Source organism: Paramisgurnus dabryanus, chromosome 2 (genome assembly GCF_030506205.2).
Source record: "Paramisgurnus dabryanus chromosome 2, PD_genome_1.1, whole genome shotgun sequence".
In the NCBI taxonomy this organism is placed as follows: domain Eukaryota; kingdom Metazoa; phylum Chordata; class Actinopteri; order Cypriniformes; family Cobitidae; genus Paramisgurnus; species Paramisgurnus dabryanus.
In genome coordinates, this window is record NC_133338.1 from 22,734,653 (window position 1) to 22,756,617 (window position 21,965).

The 21,965-nt window shown below is 37.5% G+C and overlaps 2 protein-coding genes across 5 annotated transcripts; one reads left to right on the forward strand and one right to left on the reverse strand.

The window, feature by feature from the left end:
* Nucleotides 1–103: 103 nt before the first annotated feature.
* LOC135730751 (uncharacterized) lies at nt 104–7,987 on the reverse strand. Of its 2 annotated transcripts, XM_065248659.2 has the most exons (5): nt 7,907–7,987; nt 7,302–7,446; nt 4,921–4,998; nt 3,249–4,835; nt 104–3,065 (listed from the first exon to the last, which is right to left on the reverse strand). In XM_065248659.2, the coding sequence occupies exons 3-5, from the start codon at nt 4,996–4,998 to the stop codon at nt 2,892–2,894; spliced, it is 1,839 nt and encodes a 612-aa protein (XP_065104731.1). In that variant the 5' UTR covers nt 7,302–7,446; nt 7,907–7,987; the 3' UTR covers nt 104–2,891. The 2 variants fall into 2 exon arrangements, with proteins under 2 accessions (XP_065104731.1, XP_065104730.1); XM_065248658.2 differs by lacking the exon at nt 7,302–7,446 and having other exon boundaries at nt 7,907–7,984.
* Nucleotides 7,988–8,316: 329 nt separating this feature from the next.
* ccnb3 (cyclin B3) lies at nt 8,317–20,190 on the forward strand. 3 transcript variants are annotated; one of them, XM_065248542.2, is made up of 12 exons: nt 8,317–8,466; nt 8,728–8,840; nt 8,927–9,007; nt 9,675–9,778; nt 11,648–11,759; nt 12,125–12,223; nt 12,301–12,393; nt 14,112–14,249; nt 14,687–14,842; nt 17,095–17,244; nt 19,109–19,239; nt 19,674–20,190. In XM_065248542.2, the coding sequence occupies exons 2-12, from the start codon at nt 8,766–8,768 to the stop codon at nt 19,738–19,740; spliced, it is 1,206 nt and encodes a 401-aa protein (XP_065104614.1). In that variant the 5' UTR covers nt 8,317–8,466; nt 8,728–8,765; the 3' UTR covers nt 19,741–20,190. The 3 variants fall into 3 exon arrangements, with proteins under 3 accessions (XP_065104614.1, XP_065104615.1, XP_065104616.1); XM_065248543.2 differs by having other exon boundaries at nt 8,318–8,466; nt 8,731–8,840; XM_065248544.2 differs by having other exon boundaries at nt 8,319–8,379.
* Nucleotides 20,191–21,965: the final 1,775 nt, after the last annotated feature.

Below are 21,965 nucleotides of genomic sequence, written 5' to 3' on the forward strand. Positions count from 1 at the left end.
TTTGGTATGGTTTTCATTGTTTACTTCGCTATTTTTTGTTTTGTGCATTAGAAAAATATTACAAATAATTTAAATGGAAACGTTTTAATATATCAGTTCAGATGTAGGTTTATTTTTTTATTATAAGTTCTGTATAAACGTTTATCTTAAAGTCTTGGCGAGCCAACAAAAATGACGACAAATGCTCTTTTGTGACAACATGCCCCCACACTGGCAGCATGAATGATAACTTATTAAATATAAACAATTAAACAATTATAAATAGCAAAATATGAGGTTACATCTAAAAAACTTGGTTCAATAAATTGTATAAAAATGGCAACACATGCACAAACTAAAGAGTAACTGATTTCAAAACCATAACTTTATGGAGCCTTTTAAACATATTTAAACAAAAGATAAGCTTTAAACATAAGGATTACTTTAATTGATAAACTTGCATCTAACATTCATAGATAAAAGACTACATAATAAATTATGTTTATCACTAGGGCTTAGTCTTAAACATTCCAGTCCTTTTAAGATAAACGGTCAACGGTAAATTTTAAGGGACAAGAAACTTCCCTCCTTTCAACACACTGTAAATATATCTACAGCCTTTGTGTCTGTTTCAGCCATAAACAGAGATGAGCGTTTCGTGAGAGATGTTTGTCTATATAAGGAGGAACTGGTGGAGATGGAAGACAGATGTCCTGTAAGTCCCAGTGGGTTGCTGCCCTGGTCAACTATAGAGTAACCAACCAGTCATCTGACTCACACCTTCAGCACAGACCGTCACTGGTGGCATGCAGGGCATCGAAAGAGGAGACAACCCCTGGGGTGTAGATCTCTCACATGTGCCTCTCTCTGTCATATACCATGACTAGTAAAGGAATGTAAGTGCTGTCAACAGACAAGAGACGAGAGCAGACTGCTAATTATCTATGAAAATGACATTTGTACTGATTGGCCACAGCTGTCAAGCAAGATTTTCAGTATAGAATGACTTCATCTTCACTCTGTACACACAAAGCTATCAAATAGCTTCATAAGACTTTAAATATAAGTTGTATGGACTACTCGACTGATTGTTTAGTTTGAAACCCTCTGGTCCAAACCTACTTTCAATGTATAAAAAAGAAGCTCATTCTGCTAAACTTTGGTGTTTCACAGAAAAAAGTAAGTGGGGTTTGGAAAAACATGAAGCAGTTTTTGGATGAACTACCTCTTTAATGTAGTATGACACATATTCGAGTCAAATACGTTTCCATCAAGTCCCTATACTTTGTATCAAAGATCAGAGAGATGTTTTACACGCTAGCCTTATCTTCATGATATATAAAACTCAATAATCCTTAGAGTCAGGGGTCTCCAACCTTTTTGTGAGCAAGGGCTACCACAATGGATAAAACAATCTGGAGGGCTACTTTTTGATGTAGTCTACTCAAAACTTTTTAGTTTTACTTGTTGATTTTTTTATTGTTTAAATTGTTAACATACATAAACCAAGCCAAGCTAATATAAAAAATAAGTAATAAATAACTATTACAATTGAGACTATTAATAGAATGTGCTTTGGCGGGCACCGCACTGGTGGAGACCCCTGGTCTAGAGCAAACATGTTGAATGTATTTATATTTTTTGTATTTTAATTCATGTATAGTTCCTTACACGTCCGTCTCTTTTGTCGCTTGTTTGATCACATAAATACAAAGAATAACTCGCCATCGCTGTTGACCTATACTTCAGTCCTTTGTTAGACGTGAATGATTTTGAATAGAGAATATATGAGTGCATTTAAGTCTATAAGGCCTGTTTAGTGTAAGGAATCCCTTACATGTGTCTGGCTTTCATTGCAGAGAATAAATCGATGCGTCATCATAGCTTGGGGAAAAGGGGGGATCGGACTTGGGAGATTTTCCAGGACCCTCATGATCCATTTGACTCTATATGTCTCAGCTCTAATGAAATGACGACTTCTTCTTTATATCTTTCCCTCCCTTTTCTGCTATCTCGTCTCCTTAGTGCTTTTCCTCGTCTTTCACTTTTGGCAGCAAAGCTGCTTCAGACATTGGAACAAACACTTCTCCAGATGCACTGAAAGCCGTTGTGTCTTTACTGATGCTGCAGCTGTGAAGTCAGTCCCCCTTGTGTATGAGATTATGTGTGTGTGCCGAAGAGAGAGAGAGAGAGTGAAGGAAACTGTGTGTCCTGGAGAGTAATATAGGGAGAGGGTCAAAGAATGAGTATGTGTGAGTGTGTGTGTGTCCATTAATTCAAGCTGTGGTCGCCGAGCGTGGGGGTAAGTGGGAGGCAGGAGTTCACCAAAAACGCATTCCTGCCATGTTAGGTATCACTGCTTGGGGAGTATTATGGGATGCAGTAAAATAGTCTTGCTTTTAACACACCCTCCGAAGCACCGCACAGCCCACAAAATAGCCCCAACAGTACAGCATTCGATGTTTAGCATCCAGAAACTTTTTATTATCGTTACTGACATACGAAAAATATCAAAATAAACAGAATATTTAGAGTCTTTATTCAAGAATGTGTCGGTCTGTTTTGGGTGGACGGTAACGTTTAAAGCTGATTTGTGGTCAGATTTCTCTGATTCTCTATAGCTGCTGAGGTTTGGCGTGCGGATTGGGAGAGCAGATTTCAAATTGGGAGCGTGTACGCAGATGTTTCGTCTCGGAGGGATCATTTGCAATGGATCAAATTGAAATAAATTTTAACTGAATATTGTTTACATGACATTCTTTTGTTATGGCTTGTCTCCTTTAATAAATGTTAAGGTTGAGTAGCTTGAAATTGTGTCAAGTAAAAGTTTCTTCTCTTGTGTTTCAGGGTTCCACTGTATAATCAATTCTGCAACTTAAACAAATACATTTGGGTGTGAAGCTGGTCCAAGGTCAGTTTAAAGGTGTATTGTCAATGAGCTGATGCAGATGCCCTAACAAAGAATCAGAGCTCTTATGGTGCCCTCTGCTGGCCTCTTGCTGCATATCACAAAACTGGCAGAGTGATGCCACCAAGGCACCCACTGTCCAGCCATTCAAGCGGGCACTGCGGGAGAGTCTACAAAGCTGAAAAATAAAGAATTGGTCACCTTTAAAATAAAAGCAGTAATGTTATTCATAATGAACTGATGATCTTTAGTAATGTAATTTAGTCATATATGTTTGTAATGATTCAATCTTTATATCTATAAGCATTGAAGCTACTCAATAATAAATGTTTCATGTTATTCAATGAAAACTTATGTGTACCTTTTGTTTAAGGCCTGTGTCTGGTAGATCAAAGAAAAGCTCTGAAGTTCCTGTCTGAGAGGCCGCAGCCCACAGCAGAGCACACTGTAGTTCATGAACATTGCTGCTTACCTCAGAATACATCTTGATGATTACGAGAGGTCTAATGTCTTTCTGTGAGCCAATTTTAACATGTGTTCCCTGCCTCAAGTTTACCGGCGGCAAGCAGGAAGCATCACGTACAGAATTTTCAAGTACGTCTTGTGCAAATTTGTTAGCATATGTGTGTACCGATGATGTCATATTCATGGCATCAAATGCAATGCCAGTGTATTCTAATGTATCGTTACAGCAACTGACGGTTGAGGCTTTGTTGGACGGCATTGAGTCTTTACACGAATAAATCTCTTTTTCCCATGGCTGCTGTTGGGTTGCTTGGCTCGAAAGATGTTGATGTTGAAGCCCACCCTGTTTGAGCTTTGCAAAAGCATGAACCACAGCATTAATGATAAGATCACTAGCTAAAATCTTTATATCTTCTGCTGCAACGCATGCCGTGCTAAGTTGGGGAGCAACAGACTTACGACCGTTCTGTTCTCTTCTGCTTTCTTCTTTTTCTTTCATTAACACCTCTGCTAAAGATGCTATGACAATCTCATCCGCTAGTTCCTCAGCAGTAGCCCATACTTCTTTATTTACTTCTACATCATTGGTAGTAATAAAATTAAGGATGTCTGAAGACAGTTGAGTCGCATAGTCAGCCAGTTTGGGAATCTCATCTTGAAGTCCACCATCCTCTCCATCCTTCTCCTCTTCTAGCCCCCCTTGCCAACGGCACTCTAGTGACAGCGAGCGCATCAATCGCGTCATAAACTCCGATTTGTCACCAGGGCCACCGTTCATCTGGTTCCCCAATAAGGGCTGCATCTGATCTTTGGGGGTTGAAGGAGGTGTCGAAGGAAGGAACTCCTTAGCTAGCCCTCCCTTTAGCTTCCTTGTGAAACTGTCTCGGCTCTTCAACATCTCTGGATGTAAAGGGGTACTTGGAGGGGCATCAGGGTATTCAATAGAACCAAGACTAACCATGCTCTTCAAAGTGTTTGCAAACTTGTAATCATATTCTTCCATCTTGATGTCCATGTCTTCCTCGCAGTTGTGCCCCGAGGTTACAAAAGCTCCCTCCGTAACTTCTTTATCAGATGTATCATCAGGCCTAAGAACAAAATGTCTTCCCATCTCTTCCCATGCTTTGCAACAGGCTTGTAATGTTAGCTCCTCTGCTAGCATATTCACGTCATTCCCTCTCATCTTGCTCGATTGTCTTGGGTCAATAAGATTGCATTTGTTTTCAGAATGTTCAGACGACGGGGTCTCTCCTTTCGTCATAGCTAACTCTATAATTGTTTTGGCTGTCTTCTGCGCAAAGTGATGAATGGAGTCTGTCTGTGCATACTGATGTTCAATCACCTTTTGATCGGTATGTTTAATGTTCCGTTCAAACGCTCCATCCAATAAAAGGCTGTAAGCTTCCAATGTGACTTTGAGAGATGATGGGTTATAAGCAGGTTGTGGAAATGAGTTCCTGTTGATTTCTACCTGCGTAGAGTTCTGAGAAAAACATATTAGAAAAATTAACTACTTTAGTAAGACGTCTCTTTATGATGTTTGTGTACTGTCAGATGTCTGTACTTACATCAGTCTGAACATACTGTGATACATCGACTATCTCACACAGTTTAAATGAGCTGCACAGCCACTCTGCATTAATCATCTGAAAATAACATAGAATAGAATAAACTAGGGCTGTCAAACGATTAATCGTGATTAATCGCGATTAATCGCATAAAAAATAAAAGTTTGTATTTGCATAATATATGTGTGTAATTATTATCCAGTGGCGGCCCATGACTTCTGTTCCGAGGGGCGCAAATTAATAAATTTGCAGTGTCGTGTGTTGCGCATCACGTTAAAATATGTGTTTGTTGCGTCATGTGACCCATGTGCATCATGCGTCATTTCAAAATACGAGCCTGCTGCATACGCGTCGAAACAGTTTATGACAAAAGAGACGCTCACGTTCACAAAATACTCGCACTAACTTGACACTAAACTCTGATTACACATGAGATTAAGCGAGTATCAGGCAAAGTGAGCGTCTTTTTTTATCATGAACCACTTGGAAGCATCTACAGCAGGCAGTTATTTTGACATGACATGTGATGCACATAAGTTTACATGACATGCCGAACACATATTTTGAAATTACGAGCCACACATATGAAGGGATAAATACATGTTGTGATAAGCTTCGCATTGTGCGCCTTCGAAAAAGAAGTCACCGGCCCCCACTGTTATTATGCATGTATAAATAAACACATATACATTACAATACAATTTAAGAAAAAATTTACTTATATATATACTTTTATTATATATTATTATATATAATATAAAATGTATAAAATATAAATAAATATATGTTTACATGTACTTAAACATGAATTTGTATGTATTTATATATACTTAATAAATACACACAGTACACACACATATATATTATCCAAACTTTTTATGTTGTTTAATATATAAAGTGTGCGAAAGTTGATTTTCTTTCACAAGACAAAATTTTAGAGAGTTGCTCAATGCTGCCCCTGGAGACCCCACGTCTTAATTAGCGTTGCTTCAGTACACTGGTCAACCGGTTCATTTTTAAAGAGCAACTATGGTCCAATTCACGATTTTACATTTCCTTTGTCGTGTAAGTGTGTATTAGTACATGTTAACGATAAGAAAAATGTACAAACTCCAAAGTTAACGATGACGCGAGTTATCGTCTCCAATGTTTTTTAGGCAACAGTTTACTGCCTGGGCCTGTTGACGTGGACAAGACCGACATTATCATAATTCCTCCCGCTTTGACTAATAGCCTGTTAGCTGGATTGCATTGTGAGCAAATCTTTCAATCATGGTAAGGAGCGTCACATTTCCGGCTGACGTCAAAGGTATTCAGGCCAATAACAACGTACAGATTAGCTGGCCAATCATGGACACAGCGCTTTTCAGATTGAAGAGTTTTTTTACAAAATCAATGCATTTGAGGAAAGCAGTATATCTGGACATACAAAAATGTACAGTATGTGGAACATAATGTGATTTTCAACCATAAACCACATAAACGCATTGCATTATACCAAATACACAAAATAACATTGTTTTTTAGCAATGAAATGAACTTTGAATTAGTGATTCTTCACTAATAAGTGGAGGTTTGATTCCTCAGTCCTCTTCTGGGGTAATGGGCATTGTTTTGATATTGTTCAATACATTAGGGCCCCTTAAATGTATTATCTATTATAATAAAATGTGTGCTTGTTTTACATTTACATTATCTTGCACCACATCTCTCATTACAAAAGAGCAAAAAATACTGTTGAACGCTCACTCTATTGAAAACAAACACTTTTTTCTTCTTTCTCCCTCTTTTAAAATGTGTTGTCTTTGTAACTATGTAACATTGTATAGGACTTCTCATATTATTTCCTCCCCTAATAAGAATCACTTGAAGATCACACTTTGATTTATCACTCACATTTTATATAAACCAAAAACAATGAAAGTAAAACTGCCACGCTGATCTCAGATAAAATGCAGTGAAAAGACTCTAGAACCCTGAAAACCACAATTGATCACCAGATGAGTTGCGCTCAGGGTTCCAGGAACTAAGTCATGTGACAGACAGGAAATGATGGTTGGTGTTTATAGGCTCAAAACAAAAATCTCAAAGTTGATGTTTAGAGACAAGATGTCTATCTATTGACCCATCTCTTTGAGACGAGTTGGGTAAGGTGATTCTAGATCAATGCCAAGGTGCAACTTACTTTACCCAAAAAATTCAAAGAAAGGCCTGCGTACGTTTAAGTTTTGATAAACATCGGCTAACCTTACACATTCACGCCCACGTGTTTATGTAGTTTGGCTGTGTAAATGCTAAATCACACACGCAGAACACGCAGTAGGTCTACGATTACAAATTTCTGTAAAGAGAATAGAAAATATGCCGTTTGAGGACATCACCTTGAAGAATATCTGGATCTGTAATCTTTTATTTATGTATGGTTATGGTTTGACGTCTTTAATTAACCACAGATGATTGAGATGTTCTGCCCAGTAATGAAATGTATGTGATTATATTGATCCAAGGTAATGCAATGCTGTTTGCCTGCCAAAGGAAATGATGTTATTAAAGCAGTTCTCTCTTTTCACTACATCAAACATCTCAGTCTTAAATTAAATCTAGCCCTTCCCTTGTGTACCAATCTAGATAAAAGATTTTGAGAAGTTAAAGCACATGGCTTGTGAAACACATGAATGCCTTGTGTTTTTTAAATACAGATGGGAGAAACATAGCACTGAGTCATTTACTTAAAACCTAGAGATGCAGAGATCACTGCCTGGACAATAGTAGACATCTTGTTTTTGAGCAGATATAACCAAATGTATCAAATGTCACATATGGCTTTAAAATGTAAACCAAGCTAAAGTTATTTTTTTTGTGATTTTCTACATTAAATCATCCTACATAATGTAAAGTATAATCTTGAAATCTTTAATATTGACAGATCAATGTGAAATCAAAATTAAGATAATAAAGTTAAAATCTTAGTTATTTTATGTCATACCTTGTACAGGGAAAATCAGTCAGACAGGTTCAGCTTGATTAATCAAGAACATGAGTAGTAGGACTAGTTAGTTTGCAGACTTCCTATGAATGCAGATTTATGTATGTGGGTTTATGGGGGCGTGGCTTCACTATCAGTGCTGTGCGACAACAAAAGTATTCAAGGAATCGGTTAACATTAAATATGTATCAAAATTTTTATTGTTCATATTCCCAGGTAATAATAAACATATGCTGCTCATCAACCCTTTCCTACATGGGTTCATTTTGGAGACAAAACAACGCGAACTCTCTTCCTATTGGTTGCCAGGGTGGGTTTGAAAATTCTATTGTCCCGCCCCTTAACAACGGCATTCTACCTCAATACTGATTGGTCTAAGAACAGCGGAGTTAGCCAATCATCTCATTGTGTGCAGTTTCAGATGCACGCAGACAGTGAACGCGGTGCGTTTTAAGCTGGATAACTTTGCATTGGTATGATTTGACTTTATTTTGTGAATGGTAAAAGTTTTTATATCAAAACATTGCTTTGGTTGAGACCGTTAAACGCATCGGAACGAGGTAAGATCGATGTGGTGCAGTTTTGTTCTTTAGTTTGCGTGCATTTCAACGACAAAGATCGGTTTAAAGTATTAATCAGATTAGATTAAAGTGTGCTTCTTATTCTTTTAAATATATCTATGTTGACTTTACGCAACCACGTGGAAGATCGCGCAGTTGTATGTATGTTTGTAAGAAATGACTGCATTAGTACGAGTTGTATTGGGTGGTAACTGTAACAGATTTCTCATTCAAAGTTTGCTTGTTTCTTTTTTTTTGTAGCAGCTGAGAAACGTGAAAGATCGTACAAACAGCTAAAAATGCCTTTTTCAAGAGGAAAGAAACTCACCACTAGCAAAATCCCCAAACTTCACACCAAAGGATTGGAGAACCAGGTACAACCACAGCGGATCATTTGTTTAAATGGTTGTCCATGTCTTTAACCCTTAATAGTCATGTTTGTGTTGATGTGTTTTTGCAGGATGGCCCCCAAACCAAGCGCTCGTCCTCTTCTCCTCAAGGGGCCCCTAAGAAAAGGACGGCATTTGTGGACATTACCAATGTAAGGGTGCCATAAAATTTTTAAACTTTTTTTCTATACATTTCCTGTAGCTTTAATGCCTTTATGTTGGTTGACTTGTTGCTGTGTGTCAGTGTTTTTTTGGCCCCTCAGTCAGAGGCTGATGTAAAACCAGTTAATGTGTTTGTTTCATAACCCACTAACACACATGGGTGTCTTGAATGATGCTGATCGGCACAGATTTAGCACGGGATCTCTTTAAAATTCATCAAGGCTTATACAATAGCAGGAGATGTCTTTCTTTATTAACTCAGACTGACACTCCCCTTGTTTCCAGGTGAGGTGCTCTCATATGTAAATTGTGATTATAGCCCTGTTAACTGCTGGCTAACACCTCGTACTGATTCTCAATGCATCAGATCGAACCAATCTGATTGATTGGATGTTTCACCAGGTTGTTTTAACCTTAAGATAGCTTAACTGCAGGAAAAAATCGATCCCTGGGTTTAGTGTCATGGGTCTTGTTAGCAGTTTTCGGTACTACTTTTTCAAGTTGAGATTAGGACACAACAGACAGAATGATCGTATAAAGGTTAACTCATTCATTCTACATCTAACAGCCAACTGGAATGTTGATGTTTATCGGTGCTTGTTGGATCAGTGTGCCGTTAGGAAAACTATACTAATTAAATATTTACTTCTTTTTAAGGCACACAAGATTGAGCTAAGTAACCCCATCAAGAAGAAAGGTCCCATCAAGAAGTTGCAGAAGAAGGCTTCAGTGCTGGTTAAGAATGACGCCAACCTAAAAAAGTAATATTTGCTACCTATATTTCAAAAACTCAGTCGATTCAATGAGGCATTTTTAATATCTGACTTTCAACACATAACATTTTTTTTACTATTGGTCCTTACCAATCTCAACCCTTATGTGTTGTTGGGGATGTTTTCATCCACTGCAAGTTTTTTTTACTCTTAATTTGGCCATAACTTTCTCTCTGTTTTATCCAATTGAATGATTTTTGGTGACAAATCTTATATTTACATATTATTTTTCAAAAACTCAACGATATACCATGGGCGAATTTACTACCTTTTCGTGTGAAAAAACTTCCACTAAATTCAACAGCTATAAAAATGTATCAGATGAATATTTTTTCCACATTTTTTTCATAAATCTGTTAATCAACCTCAGTACTGATCAAAACTACAAATCTTCACAAAAATTATATGATTTTAACTCTTTAATTGCCAAGTTTATAAATGCTGTCACTGATCTGGGGAAAAAACACACACACAAAATGAGACAGATTTTCAATATAAAAAGTGATTGTAACCTGGATTTTTTTTTTTACCTTTTTCACAGTCTTGGGCATGTCAAAGATTGGTAAAAACATTGGCTTTGAAGCATTTTTAGTTTTTGTGTTGCATCAGTTTTTATTTTTTTTCTCCCTCATTTATTGTTAGTGGCTGTTTTTGCCCCATTGACTTCCATTATAACCACATTTTTTGATTGCAGAGCTATGACACCTTTTTATCATGCATTCTTGAATGTTGGTGTTTTTTCCTTTTGCTAAGAGGTCAAATAGGTAATTTTTACTGTCGATCACCATGTGGCACTATTAACCCTTTAGTAGGCCTATGCAAAAACAGAGCTTAATTTCTGGCTTGTACATTGAGTTATATGGAGTATAAATAAAATATTACTGTTTTCATCCACTAACAACACGAAAGGTAGTAAATTTGAACAATGCACAAGGGTTAAATATTTGGTAAGATTCATGATCTTCCTATCATAGGTTGAGAGAGTATTTTTTTTGCATATCTTGCAATTTTCTTATTCATGGTTTTCGGGTACGTGCTTTTTTGTTGCGCTCCCAGCTTTAGGACCTTTGCGTAGCTGCTCTAGGCAAAACCCTACACCCTAAAATAAACACATAATTTAAGGTTCATTACAACTGGATATTTAGCTTATTGATAAACTAAATAGACTGAAAGCATATTTTATATTTTCCATTGCAACGTAAAAGTCAGCATGCAACCGTACCACAGTTGCAAATCTATATACGTTTATGTACATAATATGGGGGTGGTTTAGCTGACAGGGCATATCCCAGTCTTAGACTAAAATGCATGTTTGAGCTGCCTTAATTTAACCCCTTGTACTGACATCTTAACATATATCAGTGTCATTGTTTTGTTTCAAGATGCACACCTGTATTATTTTTTTATTTTTTTGTAAAAACGTACAAACCTGTCCTAATATAACTAAGGTCTTGTCCTAGATGAATCTAAACCCTTTCTGGAAAATCATCCCATAAAGATTAAATTAAAATTTCGAATATGTAATTATTTTAAAAAGTGATTTGAATGCAATCATTTCTAAATGATGTTGAGAAATGTAAGTACTCGTCTGGACACATTTATGTAATGGAAAGTAGAGAACGCTATACTTAAGTAACATAACTTAATAATTCAGCCTTATAACTAGGTAATGTAACTAATGTAAATACAGCCAGCTATGTATCATCTAGATAGCAGCAATTCATGATGATGTTCAGGTGTTTTTGGGGATTTTTTCTGTGTGATTTGCTGTTAACATAGCCTTAGAAGCATATTGCAAATGGGGCTGGCAGCACTGTGAGACGTCAAATGAAAGCAATAAATTCTTCTCACCCATAGACAAGCTGTAGTGAATTCAGAGGAAAAGTTGGAGATTGTAGAGTCACATGCTAAGATAGAAGAACAACCTTGTACCAAACCTTTACTCCCCGCACATCTTCAGCCTCCACAGGTAAGTCTCTGGTCTGCTGTTCACTCTGATAAGATGCGTCTTGTCCTGACAGATTTGCCATTAGTGATTACAAGAAACAGGAAAATTCATCAGTAAATATTCAGGAGAGGAATGTTGTCTGGAGGTTTTAATAAGAGATCTCACAGCCTCATTGCACCCCACGAAAAGGCAGATGCAGAAGTTAAATCTGAATTTCAATAAATAAATGCTAATTTAATTAAGCATCGCTCCGCAAATCCCTCTTGCATCATTATTCCATTCTTTAAAATTTGGAGTTTTAGCAAGGATTATTTTTTCTTTCTTCTTTACAAATACACAAGTATCTTTATTTGCATTCTTATAAAATTGTCTTTGCTTTCTCTCAGATCCCTCCAGAGTTTGACATTGATTCTGAGCACGTAAGCGATGCCACACATTCACCAGAATATGCCAAGGAGATCTTTGACTATCTCAAGAGTAGAGAGGTTGGTGAAGGGTTTGGTTTATGAATAATCATATAAATCAAGCACCAAACTAAATCTGTTCATTTTCTTTATTTTAGGATAAGTTTGTGTTGCATGATTACATGGCTCATCAGCCAAACCTGAACACCAGTATGAGAGCCATTCTGATAGACTGGCTGGTTGAAGTTCAGGTAAGTGTTGCTGTTTGACCAGTTGACTCTTATATCTTTATAAATGTGATATTCCTACATTTTGGTAAGTCATAAAGCTTAAAGGTAGGGTAACACATTTTGAAAAATGCTAACGGTAGCCGCCTAGCAATGAAATCCCGATCCCACCCTCAAGTCAAATCGCCATCCAAAGTCACGCCTCTTTCCAAACACATGAACACGCACAGATCAGACGGTCACGTCTCATGTCTCATTCACCAGTGAGAAAACTTTGCAGTACAAAGTGAATAACACTTCCAAAATAGCCAAAATAAACAACTGGTTTACATCAGAATTAGTTTAAGCACACGTTCGATTGTGTAGACGTAGTAACTATATCGTTATGCTAATCCGAAAACGAACACAAATTTCATAAGCAACACAACGTTTCATCAAAGTATAATATCTGAATCCATCTCAATACAAACATATCGCGTACCTACCTTACCAAAATAAACAGTGCAACGACCCTTTCAGACCCTTTGCCTCCTGTAGCTGTTTGCATCTCGCGGTAAAGCAGTAAAGTTACCGATGTTCATTTGGGTTTTTGCTCTTGCTGATCCAGGCAGTTTTTGCTGTTGTTGTTATAAAAGATGCATTTAGTTTTGTTGCTCCTGTGTAGGTTGTCAATTCAGCAGAAAAGTTTGCTGTTCTCGCTGTTTACAGACAGAGCGCACGTGAACGCGCCGATGACGTATGGTGTCTGCGTGGACTCGCTGCGCGGTGGGAATTCAAATTACGCTTACGTATGAGGGACATAAAAGGAAACGTCCCTTCGGACCGAAATCTATGATTTGTTGAACATTTTTTGGTCCTACGCCTTTCACAGATGACATAAATTTTTACAAATACATTTAAACAACTTAACGCAGTGATTGCTATCAGAATGTGAGGAGACTTTTAACCAGCATAACTAAAAATGTTTCAGGATCAAATCTGTTACCCTACATTTAAAGTATAGGGTCCACGTGCAGTTTATGTAATGCAATTCGTCATCAGAAAAGTACCACTTTTAGCATAGCTTAGCATAATCCATTGAATCTGATTAGACCATTAGCATCATGCTAAAAAATAACCAGAGTTTTGATATTTTTCTTATTTAAAACTTGACTCCTTAGTTACATCGTGTACTAAGACCGATGAAAAAAGTTGCGATTTTCTAGGCAGATTTGGCTAGGAACTATACTCTCATTCTGGCGTAATAATCAAGGACTTTGCTGCTGTAACATGGCTGCAACAGGCGCAATGATATTACACAGGGCCTGAAAATAGTCCCCTGCTATTGAAAGTAACCAAGGGGACTATTTTCGGGCGGTGATAATATCAGTACGCCTGCTGCAGCCATGTTACAGCAGCAAAGTGCTTGATTATTACGAAGGAATGAGAGTATTGTTCCTAACTTTTAATTTTTACACCACGTTAACCATAGACATTGCTCAGGTGGTTATTTTAAGACATTTTCCAGGTCAGGTGTGCGTATATTGAAAAATAATGCATACCCATGGACCATTTCTCAATTAATCTGAATAAAGCATTTAACAGCCCCGTGGTATTAGAGTCAAATAAACTATGCTTTGCAGGGCTGTGCGTACGACCGTTCGGATGCATAAAACGAACTATACTCCAGGTTTAAGTGTCTGATTTGTTGTTTGGTTTGAACCACTGAAATGACTCTGTTCTTGCTCTAATTTCTTTTGTAGGAGAATTTTGAGTTGAATCATGAGACTCTGTATCTAGCTGTGAAAATGACGGATCATTATCTGGCCGTGAGCCAGGTCAAACGCGAGGCTTTACAGCTCATTGGTTCGACTGCCATGCTCATTGCTTCTAAATTTGAGGTAAGGATATGCTCTCCCATGAGAGTCAGTGTCTGCGCCTTAGACATCACATAATTGCTCAACTATATGTTCACCCTGTTATTATCTCACACTTAAAATCTCATAGGAGCAGTTACTCATTAAAAGTGTGAATTTAATGTCTGCTATCCAGGTCTTTTCTTTTCATATAAAGCATACTGCCTGTTTTTAATTCCCGAATAGGGTTTATCCTGGTCCTAGACTAAAATGCATGTTAAAACTGCCTTAATTTAAAATCTCCTTGTACTGACGTATCTTAACATATATCCGAGCCATTTTTTTTTTGTCACAAGATGCACCCCACTTTTCATTTAGTATCTCATTTAGTGTGTCTGGATGTATATGCACATTTTGGCATGTGTAGTATGGTTTGGGATTCCTTCAGTACGGTGAACCTGTCACTTGGTGAATCTTGACAGGAACGGGCTCCACCTTGCGTGGATGATTTCCTATATATTTGCGACGATGCCTACAAGCGTTCCCAGCTCATCGCCATGGAGATCTGCATGCTACAGGCTCTGAACTTTGACATCAATATTCCTGTTCCTTATCGTTTCCTCCGGCGTTTCGCCAAGGTAGGATTGAACACACACACACCTTCACTGGAGAGATGGGTAAGGTGCAGTTAATGCTGGATTAACATCACACGTGTGGATGTCAAAGCCAGAGAAGGAGACAATGCAGAGGGCCATGTGCTGGATTTGCTCTCTGCATTTGTTTAAGCTTACTGCTGTCAGATCCATTCTACTGAGTATCTGAATTAATTAATGAAGGCTCCTTAATTTAACACATTTTTTTTGTAGCTGAATGGCTGGTTTTACTAATAGCTAATTTAGCCAAGAAATTAGTTTTTTAATTTGCATTGACAAACAATATTATTGCAGTTAATTAGAACCACGCTAAAGACCCCATGAAGTCACTTAATGAGCATAGTTTTGTTTTCTCTGTTTGTGTGTTTTTTTGTTAAAGCAGTGCCAGTAGGGTTTATTCATTACATATGCATGAACTGTGATTGCTGCTTGCCAGTTGGTGCAGGTGTAGTTTGTGGAGGGATGTTCTCATTGTAGAGATTTGATTAGACAGAACCTGCGTAGTGCAAGTTATTATTTTTGGTCAAATCTTTTTCTGGCATTCAGTATAGATGGTTTCAGCAACAACAACATAAACAGTGCTTTTATAGTCCAAACGCAACTTCCAGTAGACTTCCACATTGAATCAATAACAACAGAGTCCTTTTAGAGTAGTTTATTTCTGATAACAAGTGTAATTAAAAGCCAAATAAGTAATCTTCATTCATACATCATTCTTAACGCATATCATATACTACACTGAATTCACGTTCCTGTGTAAAATTAAAGGGATAGTTCGGCCAAAAATGATATTAAACCCATGATTTACTCACCCCCAAGCTGTCCGAGTTGCTTGTGTCCATCGTTTTTCAGACAAACACATTTTCGGATATTTTAGAAAATGTTTTAGATCTTTTAGTTAATTAAATGTAATGTAACGGGGTCCACGACCTTCAATTCCAAAAAAAAAGTGCGTCCATCTTTCACAAAATAATTCCAAACGGCTCCAGGATGATAAACAAAGGTCTTCTGAGGGTAATCCACGCGGTGTTGTTGTAGAAATATCCATATTTAAAACTTTATTAACGAAAATAAATACCTTCCGGTAGTGCCGCCATCTTAGTCGCGTCAGCATTCAGGATGAGCGCTTACGCAGCCTATGGAGGTTTGCTCTGCTGCTGCTCTGTACCCCTGCCCTCCGAATTTGTCATATGTCATTAAGAAAAGTGCGTATACTACACTAATACTCTCTCCTGAATACAGAGGAGTCTAAGATGGCGGCACTACCGGAAGGTATTTATTTACGTTAATAAAGTTTTAAATATGGATATTTCTACAACAACACCGCGCGGATTACCCTCAGAAGACCTTTGTTTATCATCCTGCAGCCGTTTGGATTTATTTTGTGAAGGATGGAAGCACTTTTTTTGGACTTGAAGGTCGTGGACCCCGTAACATTACATTTAATCAACTGAAAGATCAAAAACATTTTTCACATATATTATTCATATTATTTCACAAAATCCAAGCGGAAGAACAGACATTTAATCTGGAAAGGCAAGTTATTCAACTAAACAATAGCAGACAGAACAGCAGGCTGAATAGATGTCTGTACGTTAAAAGTAATATTATCAGTTATTTAAATGATAAACCATAGCATTCAGAACTTACCTGGAAGGTTGAATAGGCTAAATTAACCAACAACAAGCCAACTAGTGTGAAGTTTGCATACTCGTCATTCCACATTACAGAATCCATAGAATTACATAAATACAGAAGCAGCATATGGCGGACTCTCGCGGCTGTAGACGGTAATGTTGTCTTTTGTCTCATAAATGTCCAAATTAATTCAAGGCGCACCTGACTGTAAGAGCAGCACCAGCCAAGTATATTCGGCTTATAGACCGAAAAATACGTTAGTTATTTACTGTAATATAAGGCTGGGGGTTTATTTAGATTGAATTAAAACCGGGCATGTCCTTGATGACCTAAAATAACTATCCAATTTTGCCTGTAGTTTTTTTTTCAGGGCATTTCTATTGAAGAATAGAGCACAATAAAATGAGTTTATATGATTCTGCATGTCTCGTTCCTTTGCTAAGCCCCTCATTCGCCAGTAAATGCAGCCTTTGATAATAACCCTGTGGGTTGTTTTGTGTATGTCAGTAAAATTTGACCTCTCCCCTTGAGGGTATTGATACAGATTTTGGCTCATGGTGTTTATCATGACATGATTGGCGTTTTCTCTCCCCCTGCAGTGTGTAAACGCGGGTATGGATACGCTGACCCTGGTTCGGTTTATCTGCGAGCTGAGTTTACTGGATATGCAGTTCGTTCCCGTGAGAGCATCTCTGCTCGCCTCCGCCTGTCTGCTTATCGCTCTGGTAACCAAAGACCTAGGAGGATGGGTAAGAGTACGCCTTCGAAATGCTTACACAATCAGAGAGTTTGTTTATGAAATACTCATCCTTGATGATACCGACACAAACTGTCACTGTGAATTCAGCATTTCCTGTGTGCCGTGGTGCTCTGATAACAGTAAATGAGCTTAACCTGACAGCAGCTTTATGGCAGGCTGGTGTCTTACGGATGCTAATTTCTGTCTCTTCTTGGCAATGTGTCTTTACATAAACGCACACTAAAATAATAGTGGATTGGTGCCTAAAACAGTTCGGGGACTGCTTTTAATGCAGTCGGTGCGAGAGAGACATTTGAATGGCTTTAAGGTGCCATAGAATAAAAACTGTATTTACTTAGGCATAGATGAATAATACAGGGTTACTGCGGGGTCTTAAAAAGACAGTTAAATTGAAGGCCTTAAAAACTCCCAGACTTTCATCCTAGGTCTTAAATTGAATTTACTCAAGTCTTAAAATGCGTTTCTACTCCTTTCACTTTAAACTGCTCTCTGCTGCAGTGCACTCTTAACTCGCTCGGCTAAATTCCCCCTTCAGCTCTCCAGATAACAGCAGCGATTGGCATATGGAAAGCAAGAAATTACCATAATATGTATGTATAATTTTAAGGAAAAAATATATTTATATAATAAATATTTATATTTATAAATGATATGTAAATATACAAATGTTTATGTTAATATTTCTTAAATATATACCTTGCATGTGTGTGCATTTATATATACATAATTTTTATACACAGTACACACACATTTAATATGTAAACAAAAACTTTTATTCCGCAAACGATTTATATATGCTTAAGTGCAACTTAAATGAGGCTCGGGGAGCGTGTCTACTGATGCCACGGGTGTTTGTACAGAAAGTGTCATGTGAGACAGAGGTAGTGATAAACGCGATGTTCAAACATCTATTTGTGGCGGTCAATTTTAATTTTGTGGCGGACTGAGAAATAAATGAATGTACAAATGAAAATGTACAAAGACGGTCTCACTTGTATGATGTCACAGCAGTAGGCAGCAGCGCAAATATAATGACAAGCCTATAATCCCTCCCACCCCGAAGTGTTACTAAACTCGATGGAAAAGATAACCAAGCCAGTGAGGTCAGCTGACCCAAACCAAACCATGGCGTACTATGCAATGGAAAAGCACCATTAACTTAGCTGTCTTGACAAGCAGCGTTCTGTCTCATGTGTCACCGCACGCGTGAGCAGTGCTTAAGCGTCAGGTGTTTTTTCCCCACCCAGTTTTGGGGTGTAATTTTTTACCATAATATCATAAATATGATGCCAAGTGTGTTTTAATCTTTCATGACCTCGAGCAATTTAAAAGAAAGCAATAAAATATTTAAAACTGTCATTCACTCTCTGCCCAGTCTTAAATTAATCCTCGTCTTTCTTGATAACCTTCAGAGAAACAGATATATCTGTAAATCTAAATCTTATGCTTATACTGTTGGAGGGGAACAATAGATTTGATAATGTGCCATGGGCTTTAAACAAACCACAGTTATTTAAAATACTATGTCTTGATGAGGTTTTGCTAAAAATTTATGTAAAATAATGTTAACTTGAGATTTTTGTAGTGTTGGTAAGCTGCACAGTATGCACTGCAAACGCAGCTGGTGTTAAAGCACAAAGGCCACGCGCGGCAAACGCTCTCCTCACGCGTTGCTTTTGCTAAGCCTACATGCTGCTCACAGGTGCGGTTTGGGTTGCCGTTAGTTCCATATAAACAGGAACTTATAAGGCATATTACCCATCATTTGTGATAGTTGGTTGCAGGATATATTAGGGGAGGAACATTATCATAGTAGGTGAGCTTTTTATTTACTTTCCCCATCTTGTTTCTAGACACCATGTCTACAATTCCACTCTGGATATACCGTGGAGGATCTTGCACCTGTGGTCCGAAAACTCCACCACATGCTCAGCAGCCCGCCGGACAGTAAACTTGCTATCATTAGGAGCAAGTATGCACACAAGTAAGTCCTACGTGCCTTAAATGTTTCTTTTTGCAAAAAAAACCCTGAATTTTGGTCATTTCAATACCTGGAGTGCCCAGTAAACTGGTTGAAACAATAAATAGCAACACACAAACAAATCTCAGCTCTTTATCTCACCCCTTCAGTAGGCTTACAGACTTATCTTTTTAGACTTCAGATAAACTTGTATGCACAGTTTATTAACTTACTAACAGAACTCCATGATGCTTAATAGATTTGCTTTTACCCTGAATGTATTTGGGTTGTTGCAACAGTTGAAGAGATGTTTCACAAATTGTGTATTTTATGTAGCGTACAATCATTTTCATTCAAATGTTTATTTGCAGAGAAAGCATTTTGGGCAAAATCTAGTTTGGTTTCTAATGCTGATTGTTGTATAATTAGTTTGCTTAACTGAGATAACTTTGTTTCAGGGTTTTCTTTGAAGTTGCATTAATCCCAACAGTGAGTCTGGAGAAGCTGGAAGGATTTTTAAAGTGACCTGGGACTAATATATGTACCGTTTCAAATATTGTAAATATTTCTATTTAATGTTTTATTTTAATCTTTTAATGTACATGGGCATAACGTGTGTGTGTGTGTGTATATATTACATGTTTTTTTCCACAAACCATGCTATTCTGCATGTAAATGTAAAGGCTTTTTGACCAGAAGAATAACTAGTAACTGACAGACATTGTAACAAAAATGCTTCAAACCAGATAAAGTATAATGCAACTTGTAAGTTCACTAGAAATGTCTTTTAAATTATGTTACTAAAATTGCATTGTTTATGTAACATTAACCATGTACATATATTTGTTTGCATTTGTTGCTATTCATGTTGCATTTTATAGCTTGCCAAGTATGTAAATTTGATGTTTTTCTTAAAATCACTTTTTGATTGACTGTTTTAAAGCTGCTGTCAATTAAAAAAAGTTATATTTTTGTCTGATTCATGCCTTATAAATATTGTGTGTACATATAAATAGTGCAGTGTTGCGTGTTTACCAGTAGGAGGCAACATGTTCCCAAATCCACTTTCATAGTATTAATAAAGAAAGTCTACATTCCACCACCCTCAATCCTCCAACGCAGTATTAGTTAAACAGTTGCTGACGTCTGCTGGTGGTTTTTAATGCATTTTGAGTCACAGCTGTGAGCTGCACCAATCCATCAGCAGTCCATCTATCTCTTAAGATTTGAAAGAGAAAATACATTCTTAGATAAGCTTAAAAGAGTAACTCCAGTGTCCCCTGTGGTATAACGTGTAGGGTGCGTATTGACATGGCAGAGTGCATATGCTTGTCTTCTGGGCTGTAAGGTTGATGTTTTTAACCATTATATTCTCATTCATGTTTCATGTGGTTTCCCCATTAGTTGTTTTCCATGCACAATGTAGTGAGACATTCTCTTTGATCACTGGTGGAATGGTTTGTGGGCTTTTTCTCACATACTGTATATGCTTTGAGTCCCTCACTCAAAATTTAATCTGTTCAGACTGTAAAATTCACATGCAAATCTTTATTTTTCATTTAAAGTGGCAGTGGGTTTGTTTACTGCTAAATGCAGTTATTATATAAGCAAAGCATCATTAAGCATTTGTGAAAAATGTAAATCCTTTAAAGGGGACATTTCACAAGACTGTTTTAAGATGTAAAATAAATCTTTGGTGTCCCCAGAGTATGTTGGTGAAGTTTTAGCTTAAAATACCATATAGATAAATTATAATAGCATGTTAAAATTGCAACTGTGTAGGTGTGAATAAAAAGGTGTGTCCTTTAAAATGCAAATTAGTTGACCGCTGCACTAAATGAGAGTGCCATGGTTGGATAGTGCAGATTAAGTGGTGTATTATCCCCTTCTGACATCACAAGGGGAGCCAGATTTCAATGACCATTTTTTTACCTGCTTGCAAAGAATGGTTTACCAAAACGAAGTTACTGGGTTGATCTTTTTCACATGAAATGTCCCCTTTTAAGTCACCATGAAACAAAAGTATTAATTGTCTAAATTTCCCCATGGTGACGTATATCCAACCGGCTTCTGAAATGAAATAAGGCAGGCCTGTATTTGAATTTGTCCATTGAGATCTGATTGGATTGTTTGAAGTTGGGTTGTGTTGCTAATCGCAGCAATCTTCTCCCGGACCCCACCCACCTGCCATACCATATGAACGGAAGTAGAGAGATCGTTTTGAAACTGGGAGGAGATTTGCATTTTGTTAAAGATTATGAGGGCACATGAATTTTGAAAAAATAATGAAGCTTACAAAACAAATTACAGTTTTTCATTTATCGACTTTAACGCGATACTGACGCCATGATTTACTCACCCTCAAACAAGCCGAGATATTTGTCCATCATCTTTCAGATGAACACATTTGGAGTTATTTTAGTAAATGGCCTTGTTTTTCCAAGCTTATAGTGGGAGAAAACTGGGATCAGGGATAAATTTCTGACTTTGAAGCCCAAAAAGTGCATTCATCCTTCACAAAAGTAATCCACACGGCTCCAAGGGGTTACTGAAAGATCTTTTGCAGGTAATTGAAGCAATTTTGTAAGAACAATATCCATATTTTAAACTTCATAAACTAAAACAACTAGCTTCCAGTAACGACGGCATCTTAGACTCAAAAGATTCACTGTGCAACGTATGGCAACCTATGCTGGCTACACTAAAACTCATGAATCGCGTGAGTCCAAGATGACGTTGTTATTGGAAGC